The sequence below is a fragment of the Haemaphysalis longicornis genome, unplaced genomic scaffold (assembly GCF_048455015.1).
Source record: "Haemaphysalis longicornis isolate Haplotype H1 unplaced genomic scaffold, Haemaphysalis longicornis Haplotype H1 scaffold_5, whole genome shotgun sequence".
In the NCBI taxonomy this organism is placed as follows: Eukaryota; Metazoa; Arthropoda; class Arachnida; order Ixodida; family Ixodidae; genus Haemaphysalis; species Haemaphysalis longicornis.
In genome coordinates this window covers 62,566,561-62,591,650 of record NW_027526385.1, presented here as the reverse complement: position 1 = coordinate 62,591,650, position 25,090 = coordinate 62,566,561, and the positions used below count along the sequence as shown (strand labels likewise).

The window sequence follows — 25,090 nt, the reverse complement described above, 5'->3', positions numbered from 1 at the left end:
TATGGTCACCCATAAAAAGGCATAAAGTAGGCTATAGCCAGCTATTGAAGTTTTTATAGATCCTGCACTAAAGACTGTAAACCATACAATTCTCTTTAGATGATTATAGAACATCCTAGTGTGTTTATTCTATAGAGTCAAAGCTATTCAGGTTACTGTAGCCAGCTAAAGAAATATGTATGGCTTTAGTTCTATAGACCAGCCGCGGCAAAGCTCTTTTAGCTGGCTATAGACGGTATTCGTCGAATAGTTTAGCAGTCAATTTCTTCACTTGGCAACACTGGAAACGGCCACAGACATGGCCGATGCACCACGGACACGGCGCAGCTACAGTGGCTGGAATAGGGAAGTGTGATCAGCGCCTGACGGCTCCTATGGCTACCGCCGTCACCGCCTTGCGATGCAACCGCGAAGTGGCGCCTGCGGTCGTTTACACATCAAGCTGAACGCACGAAACGTGGCCGCCAGCGTGTTTTTTCGGTCTCTTCGTTCTGAATTTTTGTCCCGCTTGATCACAGTTATGTTTGATGAGGTGCTCACTATTGTTCTGGGATGAGCCGCCGTCAAAGCCACTATTTTGTGCCCGGTTGCACTACGGGATATAAATCGTCCAAGATGAAGTTGTCACTCTTCGGGGTGCCGAAAGATGAGGAAACATACCGCAAGTTGCAGCGGAACATTTCTCGAGTCGACAAGCCACTTGAACGAAATGCTGTTGTGTGCGAACTGCACTTTGATCCGCAGTTTGTGTCGCGGCACTTTGAGCACAACATTCAAGGTGAGATTGTGCGCGTGGATAAGAGCAGGCCGTTTCTTAAGCCGGAAGCGATTCCAACCATCTTTCCGAACGTGCCCAAGTATTTGTCCAAGCCAGTGCCCAAAAAGAGACAACCGAAGGAAAGGTTAGACCCACGTCTTGAGCCTCCACAAAAAAGGTCACGAATGGTTGAGTCGTCGTCACCCGACCAGTCGTCACCCGATGGATTCAGCAAAGCACCCGCGCGTGCCGCCAGCTCAGTAGACTACAGGAATATCATCCTTCCTTCAGATCAGTGGGGCAAGCACATCTTCTCTGAAGAGCCGCTTTGTGTCGCTTATAGTGTCTGTCTGCCAGGGCCTGACATAGGTCTCCTCCATGCCCAAAAGCTTGTGTTGTTTCGTGGCGGGGACAACGGGGTGGAACATTAGGTGTTTCTGCGTGGTGTCGAACTTTCACTTGAAGAGCACTGTGAGCCAGCGTCAGTTTTACTGGCTGTTGACAACATGAAGGTTTGTTCTGGCGCAGGGCTACCGGCAGAGTTCCCTCTTGCACGCAACGCCAAAATGACAAAGTGGAATGAAAGCCTTTACCACACGAAGTGTAAGGGGGCCTTAAGTGGCGCTGAGAAGTGCTGCATCTCCTGCAAGTATCTCAGAAGGCTTCTGCTAAATCAGAGATGTCGTGCCAGGCAGCCAAAGCGCAAAGAGAAGCTTGCGAGGAAGCTGAGGGCGAAGTGTCAAGCAGTGCGCCATTTAAGAGCCAAAGTCAAAAGCTTGGGCCAGGCTATCGCCCAAATGAAGCAGGAAAATGAAGATATTGAAGAAAGCGCCTTGAGGAAGAAGATCGACAAGCTCCTGCCAAAACAGAAGGCAGTGGTGCTGCAATGCTTTGAAGCTGCAAACCGCAAGTCACCGAAAGGGGTGCTGTACAACCCAGAGTGGCTTCTGGAGTGCATTATTATGCGCATGAAAAGCCCCCGCGTTTATGAGCATGTGCGGAGGGAAAAGATACTCGTGCTTCCTAGACGCACTTGTCTCAGGAACTACACGAGGCAGTACGAGAGCAGTTTCGGTTTCAACGGTATTGTCCTTTCTGGGACAGCAAAAAAGACGCAGAAGATGGCCGAGTTCGGACGTCATGGTGGCATCATCCTAGATGAGATGAAGCTGGATGACAACTTCGCTGTCGCAGCTGGCACAGGTAAAATTAACGGCTTTGTTGATCTTGGACCATTCACGACCGAGGCTGAGAAATCTCAGACATGTGACCTTTGCCTAGTGATTATGTTTCAACCACTTTCGGGATCATGGCACCAAATTCTCGGTGTGTTTGCCTCCAAAGGCAATGTTAAAGCACCATTGCTTTCTAAGATAGTCATGGAAGCTGTGCTTCTAGCAGAAAATGCTGGCCTTAAGGTTCATTATGTCACCTGTCATGTGGCAAGCTGGAATCGTGCAATGTGGCAGACGTTTGGCATTTCAGCAACAGCAAAAGCTATCAAGCCATCGGTGCCTCATCCGTGTGGAGATGACAGGCGTCTTTTTTTTCTATCAGACTTCCCACACCTTGTGAAATGTGTTCGCAACGGTTTCATTAGCCACGGTTACAAGACACCAGAGGGGCATGTAGACGTCAAGCCTATCAAAGTAGCTCATGAAAATGACAAGTGTGCTACCACGTTGAAGGTAATGCCCAAAATAACCACAGTGCATGTTCAGCCTAATGACTTCGAAAAAATGAAAGTAAACTTTGCCTTCCACCTTTTCAGTGCAGAGGTTTTACGTGGCCTTTTTTTACAAGAAGCAAATCGCAAAATTTTACGACTATGGAGACCAAACTGGGAAGTTTGTTAGTTTCATGCAGAAGCTAATTCTTGTGATGACGTCAAGGCTACCATCTGGTGCACTGAAGCCTGGCTCCAGAGAAGAAAAGGTGCTTTTGGAAGCCCTTAATTACATTGATGAGTGGGAAGCAGTCACTGGACCTAAAACGTTAGGTTTCCTGTCGTACAGCCCAGCACTGGGCCTCAGAGTGACTTTGAAAGCTACACTGGATCTTCTTACGTACCTAACCGAGAAGATTGGCTACAAATACCTTTTGACGTCCCGGTTGAGCCAAGATCCCATTGACAAGCTGTTTGGTATCATTCGCCAATTTTTCGGCTGCAATGACCACCCCACCTCTCCACAGTTTTTGACGGCAGTGAACTGCCTCAGCTTTTATAATCTGGTGAAAGCTCTAGACACTGGAAATTGTGCAGGTGGAGCATTCATGGCATTAGTTGGAACAAGTGACGTGGCCGGCCATGTAGACACTCTTCTAGACTCTGGGAAGCTGGATGAGGCATCAAAAACACTGAAAGCTTCCTCAATAGTCCCCGACCATGTATATCCAGAACAAACAAGCGACGCAAGACTGATATATTATTTAGCTGGATATGTTTCCCGACGTAAGATCCTGACAGCAAAGTGCCGTGACTGCTTCGAGGACATCTTCACATCAGCAGAAGATGCAGACAAGGACATTTCGTCGTTCTCTGCTTTCCGTGACAATGGCAGGCTGCTGTACCCGTCACAAGAGCTATTTTCCTTCATAGGAGCTCTTGAGGATTCTTTTACACTTTGGTTTAGTTGGAAAAAGCTGCACAGGGACAGCATAAGTGAAGTGATGGACTCTTTGCATAACTTGCTGCTTGTGTGCTGCACTGCCCACAATAAGGCACTGACTAGCAGCATTGTGAAGTTTTTCACGATGACTCGCGTTCACTTTTACACGAAGTCTCTCAACAAGGAGCGAGCATCGAAAAGACAGAAGAAGAAGCACTTAAAGCTTCGCAGGGTGACTTGGGAACTGAAAGAGAAGGATGCATTCAGTTACCATCCCCTTGCATTAGATGTTTCAGATTTTTTAGTGATTTAGAATGTTGTCCATCTACTTTTAATTTCTGCTTTACAAAGAGGCTATATCAGAGTCTGTTCTCTGTCCTTCATGTATGCTTTGTCTAGGTCTCACATATTTAGTGTATTTTTGCATATATTTTGTATAAAATGATACTTGTGCTTATATGACATGGTAAATACAATTAAATGAGTGTTGCTGCAATTTTAATTGTCTGTGTTGCTCTATCCTATGCTGCCACCTCTAAGTGTATGTGCTGACGACCTATCACTTGTTTTCCTTGGTCCTCCCAAATCAAAATGCGCAAGTGCATGAAATGAAACATGTCATGCTCTCATTATTCAGGCAAACCTGCTTGTTTAAAAAAACGAGTATAATTAAGAGTTTGTTTTGGGCATTGTTTTCTAACCGGCATTGCCTCAAACAAGCCTGTTATTCTTGTCGAATGTATTGTGTTCTTTATTTCGAAACTGACTGAAATTAAAATAGTTCATTGTAGGAAACGAACCCGAAAGTAATATGGTTTAGATTAATGAATCAACATTTGACAGCATAAGAAAGGCAGTGATTGCTCAAAACATTGAGTCAAAATTCCCACAATATTTTGCTTATGTCCGGCCACACTTATTCATAATCCGCGTTGGAAATTTTCTAATGAATCACGCAGAAGCGAAAATATTCAGCGACCCAGGGCAGCTTTCAAAAACAAGCAGTTCAGTCTGATATTCAACTTTGCAAGCACGACAAAGTTTTTGGTTTGGGTCTCTTCAGAGTAGGTTCAAAGAATCTTCAGAGTCTCTGTTTGCACGGTGTAATTTCTGCGCCAAATACGACTCCAATGAAGCGAAACTCGAGGCTGACCGCCTCCGACGAGAACACGTAGACAGCCTTGATTGTGACACTAATAGCGTGTTGTACGCGGATATAATAGTGCGCCTACAATATTGCATGATTGCTGGGATTTTGAACGAATTTGATGTAAAAGAAGCGCATCGCAAATTAAAGCGCTTATCCCAAACAGAAGCTCTATGGCTCGTCCGATTGCAACTGACGCGCGTTGACCGGACCACCGGGCGACGTGAAAGCGAGCATGAGCGCCACCGTGCGGTTGCATCCAAGAAGCGCACGCGAGCTGCCGGGCCTTCGTCACACTTCCATACTCCAGCCACTGTAGCGCAGCCTGGGCCATTGCGGCCGCACGCCCAAGAAAAAAAGACACCGGCGTGCGTCATCTGCTCCGTTCCAATCCGATTCTAAACTGTGGCGCCAACAGAGATGTTATTAATCGCACTCGCAGTAAACTCGACGCAATACTTTGTGTTAGGCGAAGAGTTCGTAATGAGAAACACAGTCATGTGTTTCACAGTCGTGCTTAGCAGGGACAAGTGCCGCCATCGCACGGAGCCCGACGTAACGAGTGACAGCGCACTCACACGGTTGCATGGAGGAGAAGAGGGGTGCCTGATCTGCGGGCCGTGCGCACAACGTCGCTTAGCAACAGACGTTTGGCCACAGATATGGCGGCGCACCCTTGGTTGCCTGCATGCCTTCCGCGCCATTGAATACCGAGGTGACCATTGTTTAGCTTTAAGTCTACAGACTTGAAGCCATTCAGCTGTCTTTTGCCGGCTATTGGGAAAATTATGTCCACAAGCTAAAGAGAGACAGCCACAAAAGCTCTTTTGGCTGGCAATGAGCTGTGGTTTAGCTCTAACTCTACAGACTCAAGACCATTCAGCTGTCTTTTGCCAGCTATTTGAAAGAGTTCGTCCTAAAGGTATAGAGAGAAAGCTATAAAAGATCATTCGGCTGGCTATAGGCCATTGTTTAGCTCTAAGTCTACAAACTTGGAACTGTACGGCTGTCTTCTGCCAGCTATTGGAGAGAATTTGCTTTAAAGCTAAAGAGAGGCAGCCATAAAAGCTTCTGCGGCTGGGCAGAGTACAATATATAACTGTAAACCTTTAGACGTGTGATAATAAAGCAACATTTTGCCGGCATTAAGAAAGCGTTTGGCGCAGAACTTACAAGCCTGCATCCATAAAGGCTTCGTTAGCTAACTACATAGTAAAATAAGGCTCCAAGTCTCCAGCCGCTAATCGAAAATTGTTAGCCTATAAAGGTATAATTCCAGCAACCATTAAATCCTATTCTGCTGGTTTTAATAATATGACTTATGACGCGAAATTAAAATACTCATAATTTACCTAGCTACATCTCCAACACAGATTGGATAACGATGATGACGTTGATCGGCCGAATATATGAGCTTATTTGTTCAATAAGGTTAGGTACTTATTATACCAACAATACGGGAAAAGTAGAATTAAAGGAAGCTACTGATTAACGCTCAAATTCGGGTTGCAACTTTGGATACTCCGCGTCGGCAAAGCTTGCAAATGAACGTTGACTGAAAGACGTATAATTTCGGAGAATTCTTCCTCTGCCGCCCTTCGCTGCCGCGGTCAAGTGAAAAAGCGGGCTTCTCTGAAAACGGCCCTCACAGCGTCGAAGCAGATTGGAAAAAACTTTCGCGGCCCAGGGTACGGTCTCTCCGAAATATGGCGGAAGCTGCGAACAACCGCATTCTTCCTCCCGTAGGGCCCACTTTCAGATTAGTCATTGAGAAAGCGGGAGAGCGACCCACGCCGGACCGAAGGAGGCACGGTGAGAAAATTCTAAGAAGCGATGAAAAGGTAGAGGGGACACCCCTGCTTCCTGTTTTATTTTCTGTTGTTTGTTTGGCATACTGGTTTTGGCTATGGGTACCGAAGGACACGGCCGTGCTGCCCACGCTGTGTTAGTATTCCTGCGCGCAGCAATGCTCGTGACAGACAATTTTCCCTGAGTATGAGAACAGATACAACTTTTTCGGATGAAGAAAACAAAACGTTAAGCGATCTTGTATTTACCAAAAAAAATTCCCAGCGAACAAGTTAGAAAAAGATTGAAAGATGGGCACGTATCTCCGCACTATTTGCTATCGCGATGGACCTGCTTATACCTGGATGTACTCAGTCAGCCACATTTCGTCTCTGTGCTCATGTGCGCGGGCATGGCACGTGTTGCCTGGGGGCACGTATCTCCGCACTATTCGTTATCGCGATGGACCTGCTTATACCTAGATGTACTCAGTCAGCCACATTTCGTGTCCTTGCTCATGTGCGCGGGCATGGCACGTGTTGCCTAGTGCTCGGAATTTACAATTCGACGGCAATGTGCTCGTGTAGATGGTGTGACACCAAGCAAATGTGTCGCTTTTCGGTGTCGAAATTTTGGTTTTTACGGGTGACAGTGCTACAATTAATTCAACATCAACTTCAAGTCATGCGAAAATGGATAACTGCGATACTGTGACAGGAATTTCATCGTACGCAAAACTCCAGGGTGAGTGATCTTACGAACTGAAGAGACTTTATAAGTGCGAGTAATGCAGGACTTTTTGTGGTGTTCACGAATACTTTTCTAAACTACCCAGAACGACATAGGCATTGCAACGTACACAGAAGTGAAGATTTGGCCGCGGTAATGTGACAAAAATAATAACTTCTTCGCGAACTGAGAAAACTTACAAGGAACTACTTGAGTGAACTTGGAAAAACGTTTTTCTATAATTGCAATGTGTGCGACCGTCTTCATTGTTTTATTGAGAGTGCATTTCCATTTTAGCCACCCTACTTGCAGCTGTGTGCGTCTGAACGTAATGAACGTAATGAACGACTTCTGTGCGTAATGAACGACTTCTGAGTGCTCTCTTTTCTGTGGACTACCCAGCACCTGTAGGTATTTGTGTCTCGGGCGTTCGCGGGGAATGTGCCCCGTAGTGTGGCTGTCGAATGAGTCACTTAGCGTAGGCCAGTGTCGCTGCTGTGTTTTTCGGTCGGCGTATGTGAACAACTGTTTACTGGTGGTGAAGTGGCATAGATAGAAGCCCTTTATGTAATGAATGGAATGAATAAACCCCTTGGTTTTGCTTTCCTTGAATTCCTGTGTTTAAGCCTTTTGTGAATGAAAACTGGCGAAGTGTTTGCCATTGCAACCTCGCACTCCCCCTATATCGCTGAAGTGTTCACGGAGCATATATTCCAGAATGCAGCTAGGTACACAACCTAAGTGCCACAGGAGAAGTTCTAGAGATCTGCAAGGCTCTACGCTGGCGTGGCAGCTTGCTAATAATTTCTCAGCGGCTGCTGCTTTCGCTGTGTTTCAAGTAGTGGTGATACTCTTCTGGCTGGAGCCCATGCAAAAATATTGTATGGTCGGCTATTAAAAAATGGGCCCATCTCCCCGCGAGGGGGACTCAAGTAAATGCGTCGCATAGGGGGTGGGTGTATTGCGTTAACGTTTAGTGTTTGGGGGGTTGGTGCTATCACGTGTACACCACGCAGCTATCATGCCGCTAGCACGCCGCTGAGTCGCCAACGCACGCCGCTGACGACGTAGTTTGAATGAGTCAAGGATATAAGGCGCGTTCGTAGCCTTTGATTCTGTGTCGGTTTTGTGGCGCAGTGGGTAGAGCACCATGTACCTTGCGTTCCGCCCGCAGGGTCGTGGGATCGAAACCAGGCGCCAGTAACTTATTTCTTTTTATAGTGTAGGGGGAGGCTGGCTGCTGCGGACGCCAACACACGGGTGACATCGTGAGTTATACAAATGCTCTGCATTTAAAACCTTGTTATGGTTCTCTTTCGCTATTTGGCCCAATTACCTTTAGACATTTCTATGGCTGTCTTTAGCCATCCCTATCGATATTCCTATGGGTGTCTTTAGATTCCTCTATAGCCATGGCGATATCGAAAGAAGAGCTAAAGACAGCCATATAACCGCTATAGAAGAAGCTAAAGCCACCCCATAGGGATTTCGATACGAATAGCTAAAGACAACCATAGAACCGGCTATTGAAGAAGCTAAAGACACCCATAGGAATGTCGATACGAATATCTAAAGACAACCCCAGAAACGGCTATAGAAGACGCTAAAGACACCCATAGGAATGTAGATACGGATAGCTAAAGACAACTATATAACCAGTTATAGAAGAAGCTAAAGACACCCTTAGGAATGGCGATACGAATCGCTAAAGACAGCCATAGAAAAGTTTAAAGATTATTGAGCGAAATAGCTAAAGACAACCATAAAAAGCATTTTATATAGCCGACCATACAATATTTTTATATGGGGTGCAGCCTTCGCCGAAGGGAGACGGCCCCGAGGTACGCGGTTTGTATGTGAGGCGTAATTGCCTTTTTGCCCATTTTAAGTTTCAGTTTGATTGCTTGTACTCATTATCTTTATTGTAAGCTGATGCGAAATTCGGCTCCGAAACACCAAAAAACACCTTTCATTTTAAGGCATTCTAAAAAAGGCGGGTAGGCAGAGCCCAGGCTACCGTGTTTTTGGTGTAGGTGGTTGAGTTCAAAACGTTTATTCGAATAAAAAGGATAGGGAAAGGGTGAAATATTTAAATCGCGTGGCTACCGCCTCCTCGGTTCAACCACCGCGACTTATTTTTGGTGCCCCGTAGAGCCACTACCGCAGATCCAGCAAGCAACTTTCGCGTAGTTCTCTGCTGATGCCAGCGCTGGCCTTTGACCTTGAACCACGTGGCTAACAGGGCAATGCAACTAGAAACAACAGTGTACCACAAGCAAAAGAACAACAAAAGCAAGAAACACCTTTAGGAAGTTTTGGTACTGCAATATCACGCGCACAAGCGCCCCAGTTGAGAGCGCACCAACAAGCTGCAGCGCCCCCTCGCAATAGGTTCGGAAAACATTTCACCTTTTTCCTGCCACGGCCGGTCTCGCGTGTACTTGTTGGTCTCGAGACCGTCACGTGATGTGCTGGGGAGAAACTCCGAGTCTCCATTGCCTCCGTTGCACCGGAACGTTTTCTGTATCTTGGACGGCACCGGTTAAAACTACATTGTGTGCTTCAAACCGATTGGACAGTGGTGGCCGTACTCGCTGAATTTTCGCGAATCAGCGTCGTCCGCGTTGCAGCAGAGAACGAAGCAAGTGTGGAGCGGATAGTGACCTTTCTGCGTCATTCGCCGTCAGAAATCTGTTATCGTCGCTGGCCTTGGATACCAACGGGTGGCTGCCTTCGTGAATACCACGTAAGTTTTCATATATTTTTTATACCCGTTGCTCGTAAACATAAACTGCGCATTTCTTATTCGGTAGTGCGTAGCAATTCTCGCAGGTCTTCGAGCTACTGACAATTTGTTCACGCTGCCGCAGTTTATCACAAGCTGGGTTAGCTGACGCGGTGACTGCGGCGGCGCCCAAGTGCGTAATTTGCGAGAAACGGCAGTTGGGTAAAAAAAGTTTTCCTTTTTCTTCTTTTCGAATTCGTTGACTCCGTTGCATTAGTCAGCTTAAGGAGCAGTAGGACGCTTACAATCGAGCTGTCGTAGACATAGGGCCTCGTCTCGAGAGTTCAGCATTGCGGCACGGTTGTTGATTCGTGAGGCCTAATTACAAGGCGATTAACCGTCGCGCTTGAAGGGGTTTGCCAGTTTGGCGCCGGTGGCCAACGCTATCTCCTCTGCAGTAGCCGCTGCGCGTGCGACTATTGCGTGTGAATAATGTTAGCGGAGTGCATATAATTCTGGAATGCGCTCACAACCCAGCCCTACCACTCCTCTGCATCCGTTCCTTCTTGAGCTGTGGGAGACACTTTTGACCAGCTGTGAACTGGGGGACGAGACCCTCCTGATTACTCGGGCCAAGCCGGCTAAGGACAGACATGGCCCCGACTTGGTTTACACTCTAACTTTTGTGCTCCGTAAAACGTTTCCTCTCCCTCTCTCTCTCTGTCCTTACAGCTCCTTGCGATTAACAGTAGGGGCATCTTTTTTTTATCGGCACTGGTGCAGAGTAGTGCAGTGTTGTGCAGACCAGTGCAAAGTGCTACTGGGAACATCAATATTACTGCCTATACCAGTGCAACCAGTTCAGGTAAAAAATATTGCCTCTAGTGTTGACCCTGCGGAATGTTGTGGGGACGCGATCGCCAAGACAACTTCTTTACAGTGTCAGTAGCGTCAGAGTCGTCGGCCGGCGCTCTGTGAGCATCTTGAAGGAGCAAACAAGGGTTGTCGTTGTCAACCAGTTAACTCGCTCTTCCGACTTTGTCTTGATTGATTGTAGGGTTTAACGCGCTTCTAACCCACAGACGCAATGCAGGGGATGAGGCGTGCCGTAATGCAGGGCTCCGGATTACCACCTGGGTGGGGATCGTTAACGTGCGCCGAAGTCTCGTACACACGGGCATTTTCACTTTTAGCCTGCATCAGAAAAGCGGCCGCCGCTGCCGGGAATCGAGCCCACGTCCTCGTGCTCAGCAGCAGAACGCCTTAGCCACTGAGCCACCACGGCGGGACAACTTCGTCTTCACGTGTTTCCTGATTGTGTGTGAATGCTGGAAGTCGTAGGAGATGTTTGGTTGGTTGATTGGTTCGTTGGTTGATTCGTTGGTTGCAACCAAGGTAACACTAAGCATACCAACTCTGACGGATTAGCCAAGGCAGACTGTGATCTCATTGTAGAAGAGAAGAGAGATGGAGAGAAAAAAAAGAAGGTTAAGAATCGAAACTAAGAGAAAATCTATGTGAGAATGCCGTTTCGCTCCTTGATTCTCAGCGCCATTACTTTCGTATTCGTTTTTTCTTGCGAGCATCGAAACAAGAAGGAAGTGTGTTTGGAGTTGACTTTCGGTTTGCCTCCGACTGTTAGTACTGTTGTTATTGCTTCAGGTAGTTAAGTAGCTGCATTTTCCCCCTCCCCCGGTCCCTTCGCTGCTCGCGGTTGATATATGTCATGGTGTGCGTTGATGATGATTACCAGCTCTTCGATCTCTGCGAAGCTGTGCGCATAATCGCTGTCGAAGAGTTGGAAGCATCTCCGATTCTTTCGAGATGGCTGACACAGCTTCTCCCATCTACATCCTAACTATGGAAGCTAAAAATTTTGTATTGGTGGTCAGCGCGACCACGAGAGGCGCTGACGTCCGCGTGACGTCGTCTTAGGGACACTCGTACTTGTCGTCTGCTTCACTCAGGCTCGCTCTCTCTCTGCGGTTTATTTGCGTTCCGTTGTCACTACAGATTTTGCGTGCGCATGACGTTTTATCGCAAGAAATAACTCAAATCGCATGAACGCTCAGGGCATGACTTTAGGTAGGGTTGTTCGTCACCTCTCCGGGGGTAACATTGACGATTTCACATTATCTCTTGCGAAAGCGATCCCGTGCTAAGCGCGCAGAGTTCGTGTTTCTTATTGCTGCGAATACGCAGGGAGTTTACTTCTCTGTCAGTAATCTTTAAAACAAGGATAACAAGCCCGCTGATTATCGTTCTCAGTACACGTTTGTAAGCACAGTGTAAAAGAGTTTTTTTTTAACTTTTCAGAATTCTCGAAAGTATCGTGTCATCACTCCACGCTTCATGGCATGTGTGTATGGCGGCATTCACCAGCTAAGAGCGCAAAAAATATAGGCTTAGCTTACTGTAGGACCGTGCAGCAGGAATTCTGTGCCGTCGTGTGGGATTCTTCCTAACTATGCGGTGGGCAGCCACGCAGACAGCGCTAGTGTAGTTACGCAGAGACGGTGACTGCGTCGTGTGCGCGAGAAGCGTTTGCGGATTGTGCAAATACCTACTCTATTTCTTTTCTTAAAACGAAGTTATTTCGATTTTTATCATGTTCATTCCATCATGATTAGTGAACACGACGGATAAACAGTGTGCGCCGCGTGAAGGAAGTGCTTCTTTACATTTCGTTGTATATCCTTGCGGAGGAGATGGACGTCAGTTCTTTTTGTAGCGTGAGCTACACTGGCCGAGTTTGAGCAGTTTCGCGTGGCTCCTGGAGAGCCGTGCTGCGCATGCGCGAGGAGCAGTGACGTCACACGGCGCGCAGAACGTTGCTCGCTTACTGGCGTCTCACACACGCCACGCGCCCAGCGTCTTCGCCGACCTCCGTTCCGCACGTGGCGGCCCGGTCCACTTGATGATCATGCGAGGGGTGGCTGGGTGTGGAACTGATGGGCGAAGGCTCGTGCGTCGCAGCAACACCGGCGTGCGCCTGTGGAACAAGCTTAGCTATGGGGAAATTGGTGACACTGCGCCGGAGCCGCTTTATAAATACGCATGTGTGACATAATGCGTATACCGCGTGTGTGTGTAATTGAAGAAGCAGTAAGCATGATAATCAAGCTAACCCTAGACAACCAGGAAAGCGAAAAATAACCAACTGAACCTTAGCCCCCACTACATCCTGGCATAGCCGAGCTAAGCCACTGCTAATTTTTTTTAACATGTTCTGATGGAACCGAATGGTAGCCGGCGAAGAGGATAAGAATGTATGGGCTCCATTTAATTGGTGCTAAGCAATGGATGGATCCAAGATTTCTGTCATACGGACCTACGATATTTCCACCTACGTAACGTAAAACGCCCGGGATAGCTGAAGACAGGAACTGCGGTTCTAAACTACCAGTTCGTTGAAATCAATAAATGAACTTATTCTCTGGAGAATTGGATGAAAATATACCAGTTCGAGTAATTTGTCACACCTAGGTGTGTACACCGAAGCGCCTGCTGGTGGGCGGGGGGGGGGGGGGTGATGACAGATTGATCGAGAGGAGATAAAGAGGAGAGGTGGTATATTTGCAGTTATACGTGGTTGAAAAATATGTTTCCGTATTTTCAATTTATGAGGTAACACTTTTGGTGCTTTTAAATCTTGTTGCGCATTCAGATCAGGGAAAAAAAGAGCCTTTTCTTGACCTAATGCATCATTCGTACGAACTTTAATGTCGCCTCCTTTTCTTGTGCACTTCAGGGGCTTTTTAGCCATCGGGGCTTTCTGTCACTTCCTGAAGCTGATCATTTTATGGCGAACGCCTACATGTGTTGATGTGCACGTATTTTGTTGAGTATTGCGATATTCTAACTCACCTGGTTTCTCTTTTTTTTGGTTTAGTATAACTTCGTTGTGTCAGCAGCACGGAGATTGTTTAAATCTGCCGCGTTTTTTCATCGCTCACCTGCGTTTACAGGAATTAATGCAGTTAGAACTATTTTTGCTCAGCAATATCGACAGCTTAGTTCAACGAACTCTATGCTGAAAGTGATTCACTTGAAATGGGAAAACAGCGTTCGCTCGTAGCTCTTGTCAGCTGTCCTGGTGTCTGTATATCAGATTTTGTTTTGCGTAGGGCCAATGCGCTTTTGAGAGCAGCAAGCAGAGATTTTGTGAACATACTTGCACAAATGCAGGAACGGTGGTAAAGAATCTTTGATTTCATTTTTACTCCAAAGCGGACGCGGCGGACGTAGCACCAAGAATACAAAATCCACCTCTTTCAAGGTTACTCAACCGTTCAATTTGTTACGAAAATTTACGGAAAACGCAATCCCGTCCTTTTTTTCTGAGGTAAGCCTGTGTTCGTTCAACAGTTCAGGGGGTGCAAGACTTACATAGAGTCCGTTAACGCTTCCTTTTTGACCAGCTTTTGTCAGACGGGTCTTGCTTGAAGCAGTCGCACTACCATGCCATGTAAATGTAGACAGCTCTAAGGTTTAATTAAAAGTGGTCACAGACCTGAATTCCAACGATGTAAGACTCCTTGTTTATGGAGTTCACGTTCGCTTCTTGACCGGTGCGGCAACCTTTGACAGTGCAGGGCTTTGTGGCGCCCCATTACCTAGACGCGTCGGCGTCGAAAACGTGCTTGCTCTTGAGTAATTTTATGTCCTTTTTCATATTTGTGCCTATAAAGAATACATAGCTGTCAATTCATCTCGCTGAATCACATTGTTTGCCTTCGCAAACGTCTTACAAGTAGGCGGCTGCGGAACGCCTATCTCCCCACGAGACGTGGGCGTCACCAATGGGGGTGGCGGCACGGCGCAGCAGCGTGTCCTCTTTAGTTCAGAAAACAATTGTGCTTTCAACCTCGTCCGCTATTTGTTCTATTGTCAAAATTGTCGATTTCGATGGGAGAAACTGTGGGCCCTCACAAGCGGAGTGTAGCAGACGACAGCGGCGCGAGTCCCCAAGCTGATGTCAGGAGCCAGGGTGGCGTCACGCAAACATCTCACTGCCAGTACTTGATTTTTGGTGGCCCCTATGAGGAAGAAGAGCCGATAGATGTCCGGAGCCTGGGGAAATGCAAACTGTGGCGCATGCTCACGGGAGTCGCCGTCTGTTCCAAAAGTGAGTCCAATGTGCATGCCGCGACCACGACCAACTAACTCGTGGCCTCGCTATACTAGAATGGGCACTTCTCGTGTCCTACTGAAACGCCCGACAAAACTGGCTTGCTTTTTTTGTACCTCAATTTGTGTCACTGAATAACACGCACTTACCGCTCCTCCAAAGTTGTCGTGGGAAAGTAGACTGTGCGTGCTTTCCGAAGATTTATGGGTTACGGGGCGGTCGCGTGTTTTGCATTACCGTTTATATCGAATTTCTGCGCCATCACGTGCACTTAGTTATAACAATGGTTTAGTCTATTTTCGTTTCGCGCGACTTTTAGCATATTGGTTCACACTGTCCTTCGTGGTGGACTGTTTGTTACTGCGTTTCCGCTTTTTTTGTTCGTCACAGTTGCTTTCACTGTTTGCTATCACTTCCTTGGGCTGCCTAAGCGCCAACGCTTTTGTCTGTCGAGAGTCTTTCACTAGCACGTAACTGCTGAGCGTGTTTCTTAGTGGGTTACTGACCAAGGTAAATGGGAAAAAAGTAGCTTGACGGAAATTATGATGTGCAGCGGGGAGGCAAGAGGCCGGTTGGAATAGGTCAGGCATTGTAAAGAAAGGGAAGGAGGAAAAGTGGTGGGGAACGTGGGACTTGAGGAGACAGAGGGAAGATGAGTTTGCGGCACGAGACGATGAGAGGGGGATGGAGAGATAGAAAGAAAGAGGGGACGATAAAAGGTGTACCGGTGGTGGGTTCGGTGGTTAGAGAAAGGGAAAGGGAATGGTAAGGCGAAAGGTGGGCTAGCGCCGCTGTCATCTGGGAAGTTGTGACCGGAGTGTTTGCCGCCCATATTTTCTTCTATATTGAAAGCAGGAAAGGAGGCCTTCCGCTACAGTCTCCCGTTATTAGCCACAATGTGCTTAGCCGCCACGTCAATCGAAGTTTTTCTGGCGATGTCATTTTCGTGACGGATATGGCGTCAGTTAGATATTGGTGGACCCCGTCGTGAAACACTTTCGTGTTAAAATTATTTCTGTTCAAAAAAAAAAGTTTAGGTTAACCAACTTTCAAGTGGGTCCCCTATAAGATAGTACAAAACTACAAAGCGGCGAGAAACTCCCATAGCAAAACGCATCGTAGGTGCAACAAAAGAAAAACAGTTTTGGCTCGGTTGCCAACTTATGATTTAAATTGAGCAAGGGTGGACAAAGGTTCTAACGACTACGAACAACTGCTGAGGCTTGTCATTAAAATTTGTGCTGCAGACGTACACGCATAGGCTTAGGAAAATGCAAAAAAAATTAAATGTGTATAATGCTAAATCATATCTTTCTTAGACCATTTACTTTCAATTTGTTTTGTTTCCCAGACGGCGTGACGGAGACTGCAGGCCACCAGAAACATCGCGTACTCTACATGAAATGGAACCAGTGGCGACACCGCACCTTTCACTGGTCGACATCCAGGAAATGGCGGGATGCTTCACTGGCGCAGTTGTCGACTTGAACGTGCCCTGCACTGCTGCGCGAGGCAACATGTGCCACGTATCCATGCAGATGTCTACCTGGAACGAGCTGTTGTTCCCAGCCCAACTGCAACTTCGGGAAGACTCCTACGTTCACTCGCAAATGTCCCTCGTAAGCAGGAGCGAGCCACGTGTCGTAGATGCCCCGCCCGAAATCATGCAGAAGGCTGTGACATGCGCCTGCTGCTTGCTAACATCACATCACTGCGTAGTGGCTGTCGACCTCTCCTACGAAGTATATGAAAAGTGGGAAGACGAGCTGTGCGAAGCACTGAAAAGAAACACTTCCGTGACGCACCTGAAGATTGGTCATTACTGTTCAAAGTGCTGCCTAAGTTTGCCTACCGTTCTTTTATCTATGCAAAATCTAGTAGAGCTTGAGATCGGATACGGAGCCAGTACTTCTCAGCTTCACACAGCACTTTCCACGCTTGTGCGCTCCACCGCTTCGCTTAAGGTTCTGAGAATCCATCTCTTAGAAGTGCGTGGCGATGCCTCAGAGCTTCTAATTTCGTTCTTTGCGAACTCAACCCTGAAGGAACTTTCACTCAACGATAGCCTTCTTGGCAGTGTAACATCAGAACACTGCAATGTCTTGTGCCAGTACATAGAGACGAACGTCACGTTAACCACTCTAGATATTTTTGGAAGCAAACCGTGCCCGTCCATGGCATCCACCTTAGGCTGCGTTCTTGGCGCTTTGCTCCGAAATAAGACCATGCGTAACCTGAGCCTTACAGATATATTCTTGGACTCTGAGAGCATTGGCCGTTTAACAAACTTTCTCGGAGAAACGCACTCTTTGCGCTGTTTCAAAATGATTTTAACGAAAGTAACATTTGGGGTAGATTCTCCTTACCAACAAGAGCCGAACAGCGGCTGGATTTCGGCACTGGCGCGAAATACAAACATTGAAGAGGTCACATTGTCCGAGACGTTTTGCAGTGCACAAACCTGGAGTGCATTTTTGAAGTCGCTGTCTTCAAATGGAAGCACCCTGAACGTAAATATTGACGTTCGTGCTAGTCGTGATTTGGAGGAGTTTTTTGCTGTAGTCCCAAAAGAATGCATGGAGCACCGAGTTTCCTTCTCCAGTCGAGTCTGCGCCCCTTTCGCCGAAGCCCTGGAGGCCAAGGCTGTCACCAGTGTCACCCAGTATACGCTAGGGGATACCAAAGAGAGGATGTCGTTGCTGTCGTCATGCAGTCATATCACATCTGTGCGCCTAATATTGACATGGTATGTCAACGAGCCCCTGTTCATTGTCATCGCAGATTACGTCGAGTCGACGATTACGCTCGAAGAGCTGTTTTTGGATGATTTGGTCCCCTCGCTTTCGCGAGGAGGAAGCTTAAAATGTTGGTCCATCTTCACGAGATCGCTGTCCCGTAACCGCAGCATTCGAAAACTGCGCATACGCGGTAGGGGCTTCGACGCAGAAGCAATGGAGCTCCTGGCGGACGCAGTGAAGTCCAGGAGGGACACTTGGAGATTTGAGTTCAGTGCCGGGGCATCGGCACCCCAGAGCGTCTTCGTTCGACGTTTGTCCGAGGGCATCGCAGACAACTTTACTCTGCTCAGCGTCACCTTGACCGGATGGATTCAGGAGGACGTAATGCAGGAGTGGTTTGTGGTGGATGAGACACTGCGGCGAAACTCAGGCCTACTAACAAGAGCCACTCTGTTCGCGACTGGTATTCTACGCGACAGGTACGTCTACACATGCTTCTTGATATTACAAATTGCGGGGATGTTTTGGTAGATTTCTGCAATGTCGAAGCGCATATTTATTCCTTCCTGGTTACCCAAGCTAGTCTAAGCGCCTGCACTGTTTATTCCGTAAAAACGAACTCCCCCCGACATTATCACGTAATATGCTTACGTCAATTTCTCAGACGTAAATGTAGCTACAGGACACGGTCCCTTCAAATCTATTTTTTCTTGTGCTTTCACATTGTACTGGTGGTTCTAGAAATACGACTTCATGATCACGCAGGTATGTCCTCAAAGCCTGCAACAATGTTAAATAAGGTGCCAGTAAACGTGAGCATTATTGATTAATGTTTAACTACCTCTAAATTTATAGTTAGGCGGGGACACGTATGTTCAGGACATATGCAATTGTATTTGGAGGTATAGGTACCGACAGCTCCATTCAATAAAGACAGCTGCTTTGAGAAGATCTCTGCCAAATATTTCCCCATTATCCTGAAGCATTTCGGAACATTGTTCAAATGTCTTTGTGGCAATTAATGCGCTTCAGGCTGCGTTGTGCGTTACGGGACTGTTTTTGTGCTAAGAAGTGTTGACAGAGGCGGTTGTCGTATTGCGCTGCCTGTATTCTGGTGGCTTTGATTCGGCGCCGGCGAACACCTGGAAAACATAGGTTTAAGAAACACAGTTTTAGGTCACCTCAACTAATAGTACGGACGCAGGTCTTCCAATGTGACGAGTGATCAAGCGACGCAACGTACCCAATGAATATCATGTAAACTTTCGGCCAGCCTGATTGGCTAGAAAAAGAAATCGGGAACATTTTATGGCATATTCATGATTACACACGTAACGATCGTTCATTGCTTCTCCAATAAAAATATTTTCGTGGATAGGACGTTTCAGCTTTTACTGAAAAGTAGTTTGAACGTTTATTTCTTGGCAAAATGCCCTGACACCTAAAATCCTATGCTAGACTTCTTCGACCTCTCACGTGTAGTTAATCTACTCAAAACTGCTCTTCTGTGCCCTTCAAAAAGGAGCCAATAGTTTGTCGAGAATATCTCTTATTTGGTACCCTATTTGAAATTTTCTGGCATACTTCAGAATCAGACGTCAGAAAAATTAGTCATCGCTGGCCTTGCCAGAACCCGTAGATAATGCAACTTTTATATTGCTGTGACTTGGTCTCGCAAGAGAGAGAGAGAGAGAGAGATTTCAATTGCGTCGCGAGCAGGAGGATGGCTGTAAGGGCTCTCCCCCGTAAGAGGCATGGTTAGTTCTAGATGCCTTGGGAGTGGCTGGCTGTTCGGACCCGCTCCGCCAGTCGTTGGTGGTTCGAGCGCTCGGGGCGGGTTACATCAGAAGATAATGTGTCGGGGTTCAGAACTGTTCTACTTGAGGGTACTTTTGAAACACTCAGGAACACTTCTTCCCCCGAGGAAGGGGGTACATTCGTCAACCCTCTCAATGCTTTTGGGTAGCTTTCAACATCGAGAGGGATGGGCTACCAGGTGGGGCCGTCTCATCTATTCCCATATATTGGGTATCTTTTATGCGACGTCTTCTTTTTTATTATTTTTTTTTTGCAGCTGTGGTGCGCTTGCCCTGGAACGCGTCTCCGGTCACACCGCTCTCACGAAAGAGGTCATGCGAGTGGCCTCCGTCGGAAGCGGGGAAGCAGCCGCTGCGATTGCAAGAGCACTCCGGAGCATCGAAGACATGCACGTCTTCATGAGGCTCTGCGGAGTGGTGAGGGAGAGAGTGGTCTGCCTGCCCAGCCACGACGGTCGGCCGCAACTGGACGACCTGAACGAGTACTGCTGGATGAGAGTGCGGCGCTACCTGTTCATCCGGGATGTGCAGTACTGCGGCCGGCCTTGAACATCGCTGACGGGTTTCATCCGAAATGTCCTCAGCGATCCCAGTGCGTCGTTAAAGTGATGATACATTTCAGTGAAAGAGAAAGTGAACGTTGCAAGTCGAATTCAAGGGACGTTTAATTCGGTAGAGAAGGGAAATGGCTGAAAATCACACTCTGCCCTCCATTTGCTTTCGGTTGATAGATTTGCACAAGAAATGTGAAAAAGGCAGACTAGTCCGAAAAATCGTTCGTTTTAATATTTCTTAGCAAACGCGTGACAAGTTAACAGGATAAGTGGGGTGTTGCTAATAGGAAGTATGCAAAACCTTCATTTCTCATCCATCTGATATCAAGGTGTCGCAATGGCTCATTCTTAGAGCTGTTAAGAGTAAACTCGTTTTTTGTGCACAGCCTGAGCCATTGCGGACATCTTCAAGAGAGCTTTACACGTCTTTTTGTGGGTGCTAAGTTGCAGCGCCAGATTTAAGAACTATTTTGCATATCCGGCTAATATTCCCAGCCTTTTCGGAAATGCCTTTGATGAGACACCTAAGGCTGTCACCCGAAAGTTTCCTCGACCGTTCTTTGCCTAAAATGAAGTGTCGAACCCGTCTTGCTTGCGCCGCACTCATAGCAGAGCGCTTATCTAGGTGTTTTTGGGCACATATATGTGTGAACCATACGCGAAGTTCAGTATTTGTCAGGCCATTTGGGTTTTGTGTGGATGTTAATTACATGCGGTGCAACGAGCACCTATTTTAAAAGAAATAAAGGCAGAAATGAAAACAATGGCTTTCGCTTACATTTATAAACACGGTAATCACTAGAGAACACAAACAGTATGGACACAGTGTTTCGTTAAAGTTTGCCATTGTCTCTGATTTCACAGCCTGCCGCGTAGCTCTGTCTACTGGGTGGTTGGATTCTTCTTTTTGCCGGTTTATTTTGAACCGGCTTTATCCATACTACACTTTATGTTAGTACGCGTTATGTTATAGCGTGAGGCGTTGGAAAAGTTGTGGTACCGTGTTTAAAACCATTACTACGGGATGTGACGACAGGAGACAAGGATAGCGCGAGCCCCTAAGGCGCTTTCGCCGCTAAATACTGGAGCCATCGTGGCTCTAACCAACGCAGGTAGCGTAAAAACCCATGGAACTACCCCTAAGACAGTACGCCCAAGCAGCGTAGCCTGTTTACCAGTTGCTGAAGAAGATATAAAGAACGCTCCAAGCGAACCGGTGGATGGCTGTAGTGAGAGCGCATCTATGCGGCCAGGTTTGTCAACCACACAACCGGGTACGCTTTGGCTATGGGCTGGCTGCAAGGTTACTGAAGAAGCATAGATACCAAGTTGAAACAGTGGATAATAGTCATTCCTTAAAAATAATGCAAAATTTAGGATATTACAAAAGGGGATCAATGCTTTTCAGGCGTACTTACAAGGTTGAAAAACCCTGCCAGGCTCAACAACGTCGTGGACAACCCCGGGAGCTTCTTGAACGCTGTTGGTGCTCGGTTAAAGGGACACTGAAGTGATATGTAAACATTGCGGGATTACTAGCGCAAATTGTAGCCCGGAGTCCCCAGGCCATGTTTCGACCACTCTGGGCGCGTTTACGCGATTTTATTTAGTAGAAAAATTAATTGGAAAATGCTGTCCTCCTCTCTTTACGCTCGCCCATTTTCTGTGGCGTTTTCGTGTGACGTCAGGAGGTGCCGAGCTCGCAATTGGCTGTGCTACTGCACGGCTCCCCGGCCTTCAGACAGAGTCAGTCGGCCCAGCGTTTCGCCCGCCGGCCGCCGACGGGTCGTCGCAATTCCTACGCTCAGTTGAAACGAAGCCAGGACACGTTTGTGAATGGAAGAATGTGCCTTTCTTTACTTGGTTAGTTTGTACACTGTATCTAGCTCCAAGTCAAGGTCGCTTCACACAAGCACTGCACAAGCGCACATGCGACGCTTCGCTGACTGGTACGCCAGTAGGAAAATATAAGGCCTCTTGAAGGCGGGAGAAGAGTCAGCGAAGTCAATATAGGTACTAAGGAAATAAAATCAACTAATATTTTTACCGCACAGCGTAAAACTAGGGTGCGGGAAGCACTTTTTTGCGCTGGGCGAACAACCACAGCGGTCAGCAGCACGACTACGCATCTGCGAACGCTTTTCCGTCTACGAAATGCAGTTGCTAGGCGTGAGCTATTGTGGAAACTCGGGGTACGCTTACTGCACGAGCGCAATACAACAAATAGTCACCTAAGCTGCTTGAAATGCCAAAACTAAATAAAAGTGTAAACGTGTTGTACAATATATGCCTTTTATAACCAAGGTCGGCTGTGCCGGTCTCGTGGCCGAGTAGTTTGGGGCGCCAGGTGTATTGTCGCAGGTGTTTTGCAAGTCACGAGTTCGAGTCCCCGCGGGTACGTGCTTTTTTTTTTTTTTTTGTAAGTTAACTTTTTCGTTTTCTGCCGATGTTTTCTACATTGAGTTCACCTTTTTTTTGGGCCGTAACGTTCATGGCTCTACGAACTAGTTCAGTCTCCAGGGCATCAGGGTCTGAGAGGTAACGGGGGCCGCGCACGCGGCTGCCCGAGCGCTTACCCACCGGGCGCCTCACCCATGCTCTCCCGGCTCGGAGATTAGCAAGCCACTTCTGCGGTTTAGACAAATCGTAAAACATTACTGCGATAACCGCCGGCTTTACCCAGCCCCTGCTAAGGGTCTGAGCAAGGCCGATGAGCGAATACTGCGGCGCCTGCAGACGAACACATTTATGTGCCCTGCAGTAACAAAGCATTTCGACCCTAAAACAGATGGGCGGTGTCTGCACTGTGGGGAGGTGTCCGACACCTTCCACATGGTGTGGGCATGCCAGCGCAACCCTGCGTTATCCCCCAACCCTTCCCCTACCAGAGAGGCATGGGAGGCGGCCCTGCTCAATTGCTCGGGGCTGGAGTCTCAAAGGGCTCTAGTTCGACGGGCGAGAGTGGCGGCCTTGACCAATGGGGTCCCGGAATAGGGACTGCACCTGTGCGGAGCGCCACAGGCCCTAACTCTCTTCTATTCTGATCAAAAATAAAGTTTCACTCCTCCCGCTCCTCCAGACCGCGCGCAGGCTGGCACTGGCGCGCTAGCGAGTTCTCGTTGGCGTGCTGTTGCCATAAGCACCGACTGCTTGCGGGCAGTGGGCACAGGCCAGAATGAACAGACCCTTGGCCTGGTGCGAACACGCTTTTTACGGTACAGGCATGAGTGAGGCAAGCTCCAAATATGGGGGAAAAGCGCATGACATTTGGGCGTCTGCGGGGACGCGGAGGGCGTCCATGCACTGCGTAGGCCTCGGCTAGTGAATGCTACGATTCCAAGCCGTCCTGGGAGGCTTATCTTTATGCATTTTCACAGCTGACAACATGGCAGAAGCACGGTACGATGATTACTGAGTTATTGAGAATGCCCATCCAACAACGCCACCAGTTGTGTTTTACAGAACCGAAACCGAAACCGAAACTTGTTTGGTTGCTCACCTTGGGCATCGTCCAATCACGGTGCCCGCTCCTCCTAACGTCACAGCTTTAGTTGGTGCGGCCGCCGCAAACCGCGCATGGTAGTTTTTCTTCTTTCGCGCTTTGTAAAATAATTATCGATTTGTCAACCGGATAAACGATGACAAGTGTGCTAATTTGAGCCAGTCTACACAGTCCAAGCAAAAACGGGAGCTTGACAAATTCACTTCAGTGTCCCTTTAAGGGGCGCATACCCAATCAAAGGATCGGAAAAACATCAGTGGTTGGGGGAGAGAGAGAAAATCTTCAGTTTGGAGCCTGCTTCAAAGGGGGACTGCTCGGCTTGTGGGTAGGATAGTCCTCGCGTGTTTTAATGTGATTTACTACTGCGGTCCAATAGAGCTATTCAAGGTCTTTAGGGGGTGTGACTCATGCCTCCCAGGAAAAGGTCGCTTTGTAGGCTGGAGGAATAGGCTGGGGGGAAGATCTGTGGCTTCTATTCCTGGTCATTTCCAGGGGTCGTGTTTATTGTTGGGGTATTGGTCGTAGTGTGAGCATTTGCTTGTGCCGCGAAGCCCATCTATGCAGTGTTTTATGTGTTGTGTTGGTGGCGTGCCGGTTATTGTGGAGAGCTCCAGGGCGGGCAAATTTTATAGGGTAGAAGACTTTTGACCTCTGACGCCCGTGAGTATTGTGTGCGAGTGGATGCATTTCTCGGCGGTTCACTTTTGGATGATAAAAGAGGGGTGAGGTTATTAAAGTGCCCGCCTCATAAAGAGACGCTCGGCCGAAGCGCTGGCCTTCTCATTTCCCTTTACACCTGGGTGACCAGGGACCCAGATCGCACTAAAATATGCTGGTTGAACATCTTTATAACATACACTGATATCGCGAATTGTCGGCTGTAGCGATCTAAATACAAACTTTGGTTGGTCACGCCTTATTTCAGTGACACCTATTGCTTTATACCTAAACTGAAACCATGAGAGCCGTGTGTGACATCGGATAAAATGAAGAAATATTTGACCAGGATTCTGAGGAGGTACTTGGAAAAAAACCCGTCGTCCGGAACTGCAGAAGTATAAAGGCCCTTTTGTTCGTGGACACTGTGGGAAACTTCGTCCTGCTCATTGCTGAAACCAGACGAAGATCACATCCTTTATCAAATAAAGACAGGCCTGTTTTCAGGGGTGAACTTGTGTTTGTTGTAATTTCACGTACTCATGTTCCGGCTCATTGAGGTTAAAACGCATCAAGGAGAAGGGTAACGGTTGTCTTGCTTATAGTGATTTCGAAGCCTAACCACAAAATGCACTTTTGTATCAAGTACTTTTGCGCAATCCAGATTTTTTATTTGTTATAGCCCGTTTCTACCTCTACTGTTACAACCAATATTGGATATAGCGAACTACTATGCTGTCCCGATATCTCTTCGTTATAACGAGGTTCGATTCTGTCTAATTAGGGTACCCTAGCGAGTTCCAGTGGCACCGTCTCCGTTTCCGTCTCCCTTCTTAAGTTGGGCCGCCGAACAAGCTCATCTTCGGTGCACCGGCATGCCCACGCAAGGAGCACGCTCGCCCAGCCACAGCCTGTCTGAAGGTAGAGCCTGTCGAT

General features: G+C 47.6%; 1 protein-coding gene and 1 pseudogene across 1 annotated transcript; both read left to right on the top strand.

Annotated features, from left to right (window-relative positions):
• Positions 1 to 552: 552 nt before the first annotated feature.
• Positions 553 to 2,389, top strand: LOC144139708 (uncharacterized; annotated as a pseudogene).
• A 13,856-nt stretch (positions 2,390 to 16,245) lies between these two features.
• Positions 16,246 to 20,648, top strand: LOC144139261 (uncharacterized). The gene is made up of 2 exons (XM_077671667.1): positions 16,246 to 18,103; positions 19,699 to 20,648. Exons 1-2 carry the CDS (start codon positions 16,290 to 16,292, stop codon positions 19,988 to 19,990), a joined length of 2,106 nt encoding a protein of 701 aa, XP_077527793.1. The 5' UTR covers positions 16,246 to 16,289; the 3' UTR covers positions 19,991 to 20,648.
• The last annotated feature ends 4,442 nt before the right edge of the window (positions 20,649 to 25,090 follow it).

Bases quoted from the DNA above. Each gene is read 5' to 3' on its own strand.
- LOC144139261 (XM_077671667.1), top strand. From the start codon at position 16,290: ATGGAACCAGTGGCGACACCGCACCTTTCACTGGTCGACATCCAGGAA. The intron at 18,104-19,698 runs GTACGTCTACAC...TTTTTTTTGCAG, and splicing joins ACTGGTATTCTACGCGACAG to CTGTGGTGCGCTTGCCCTGG.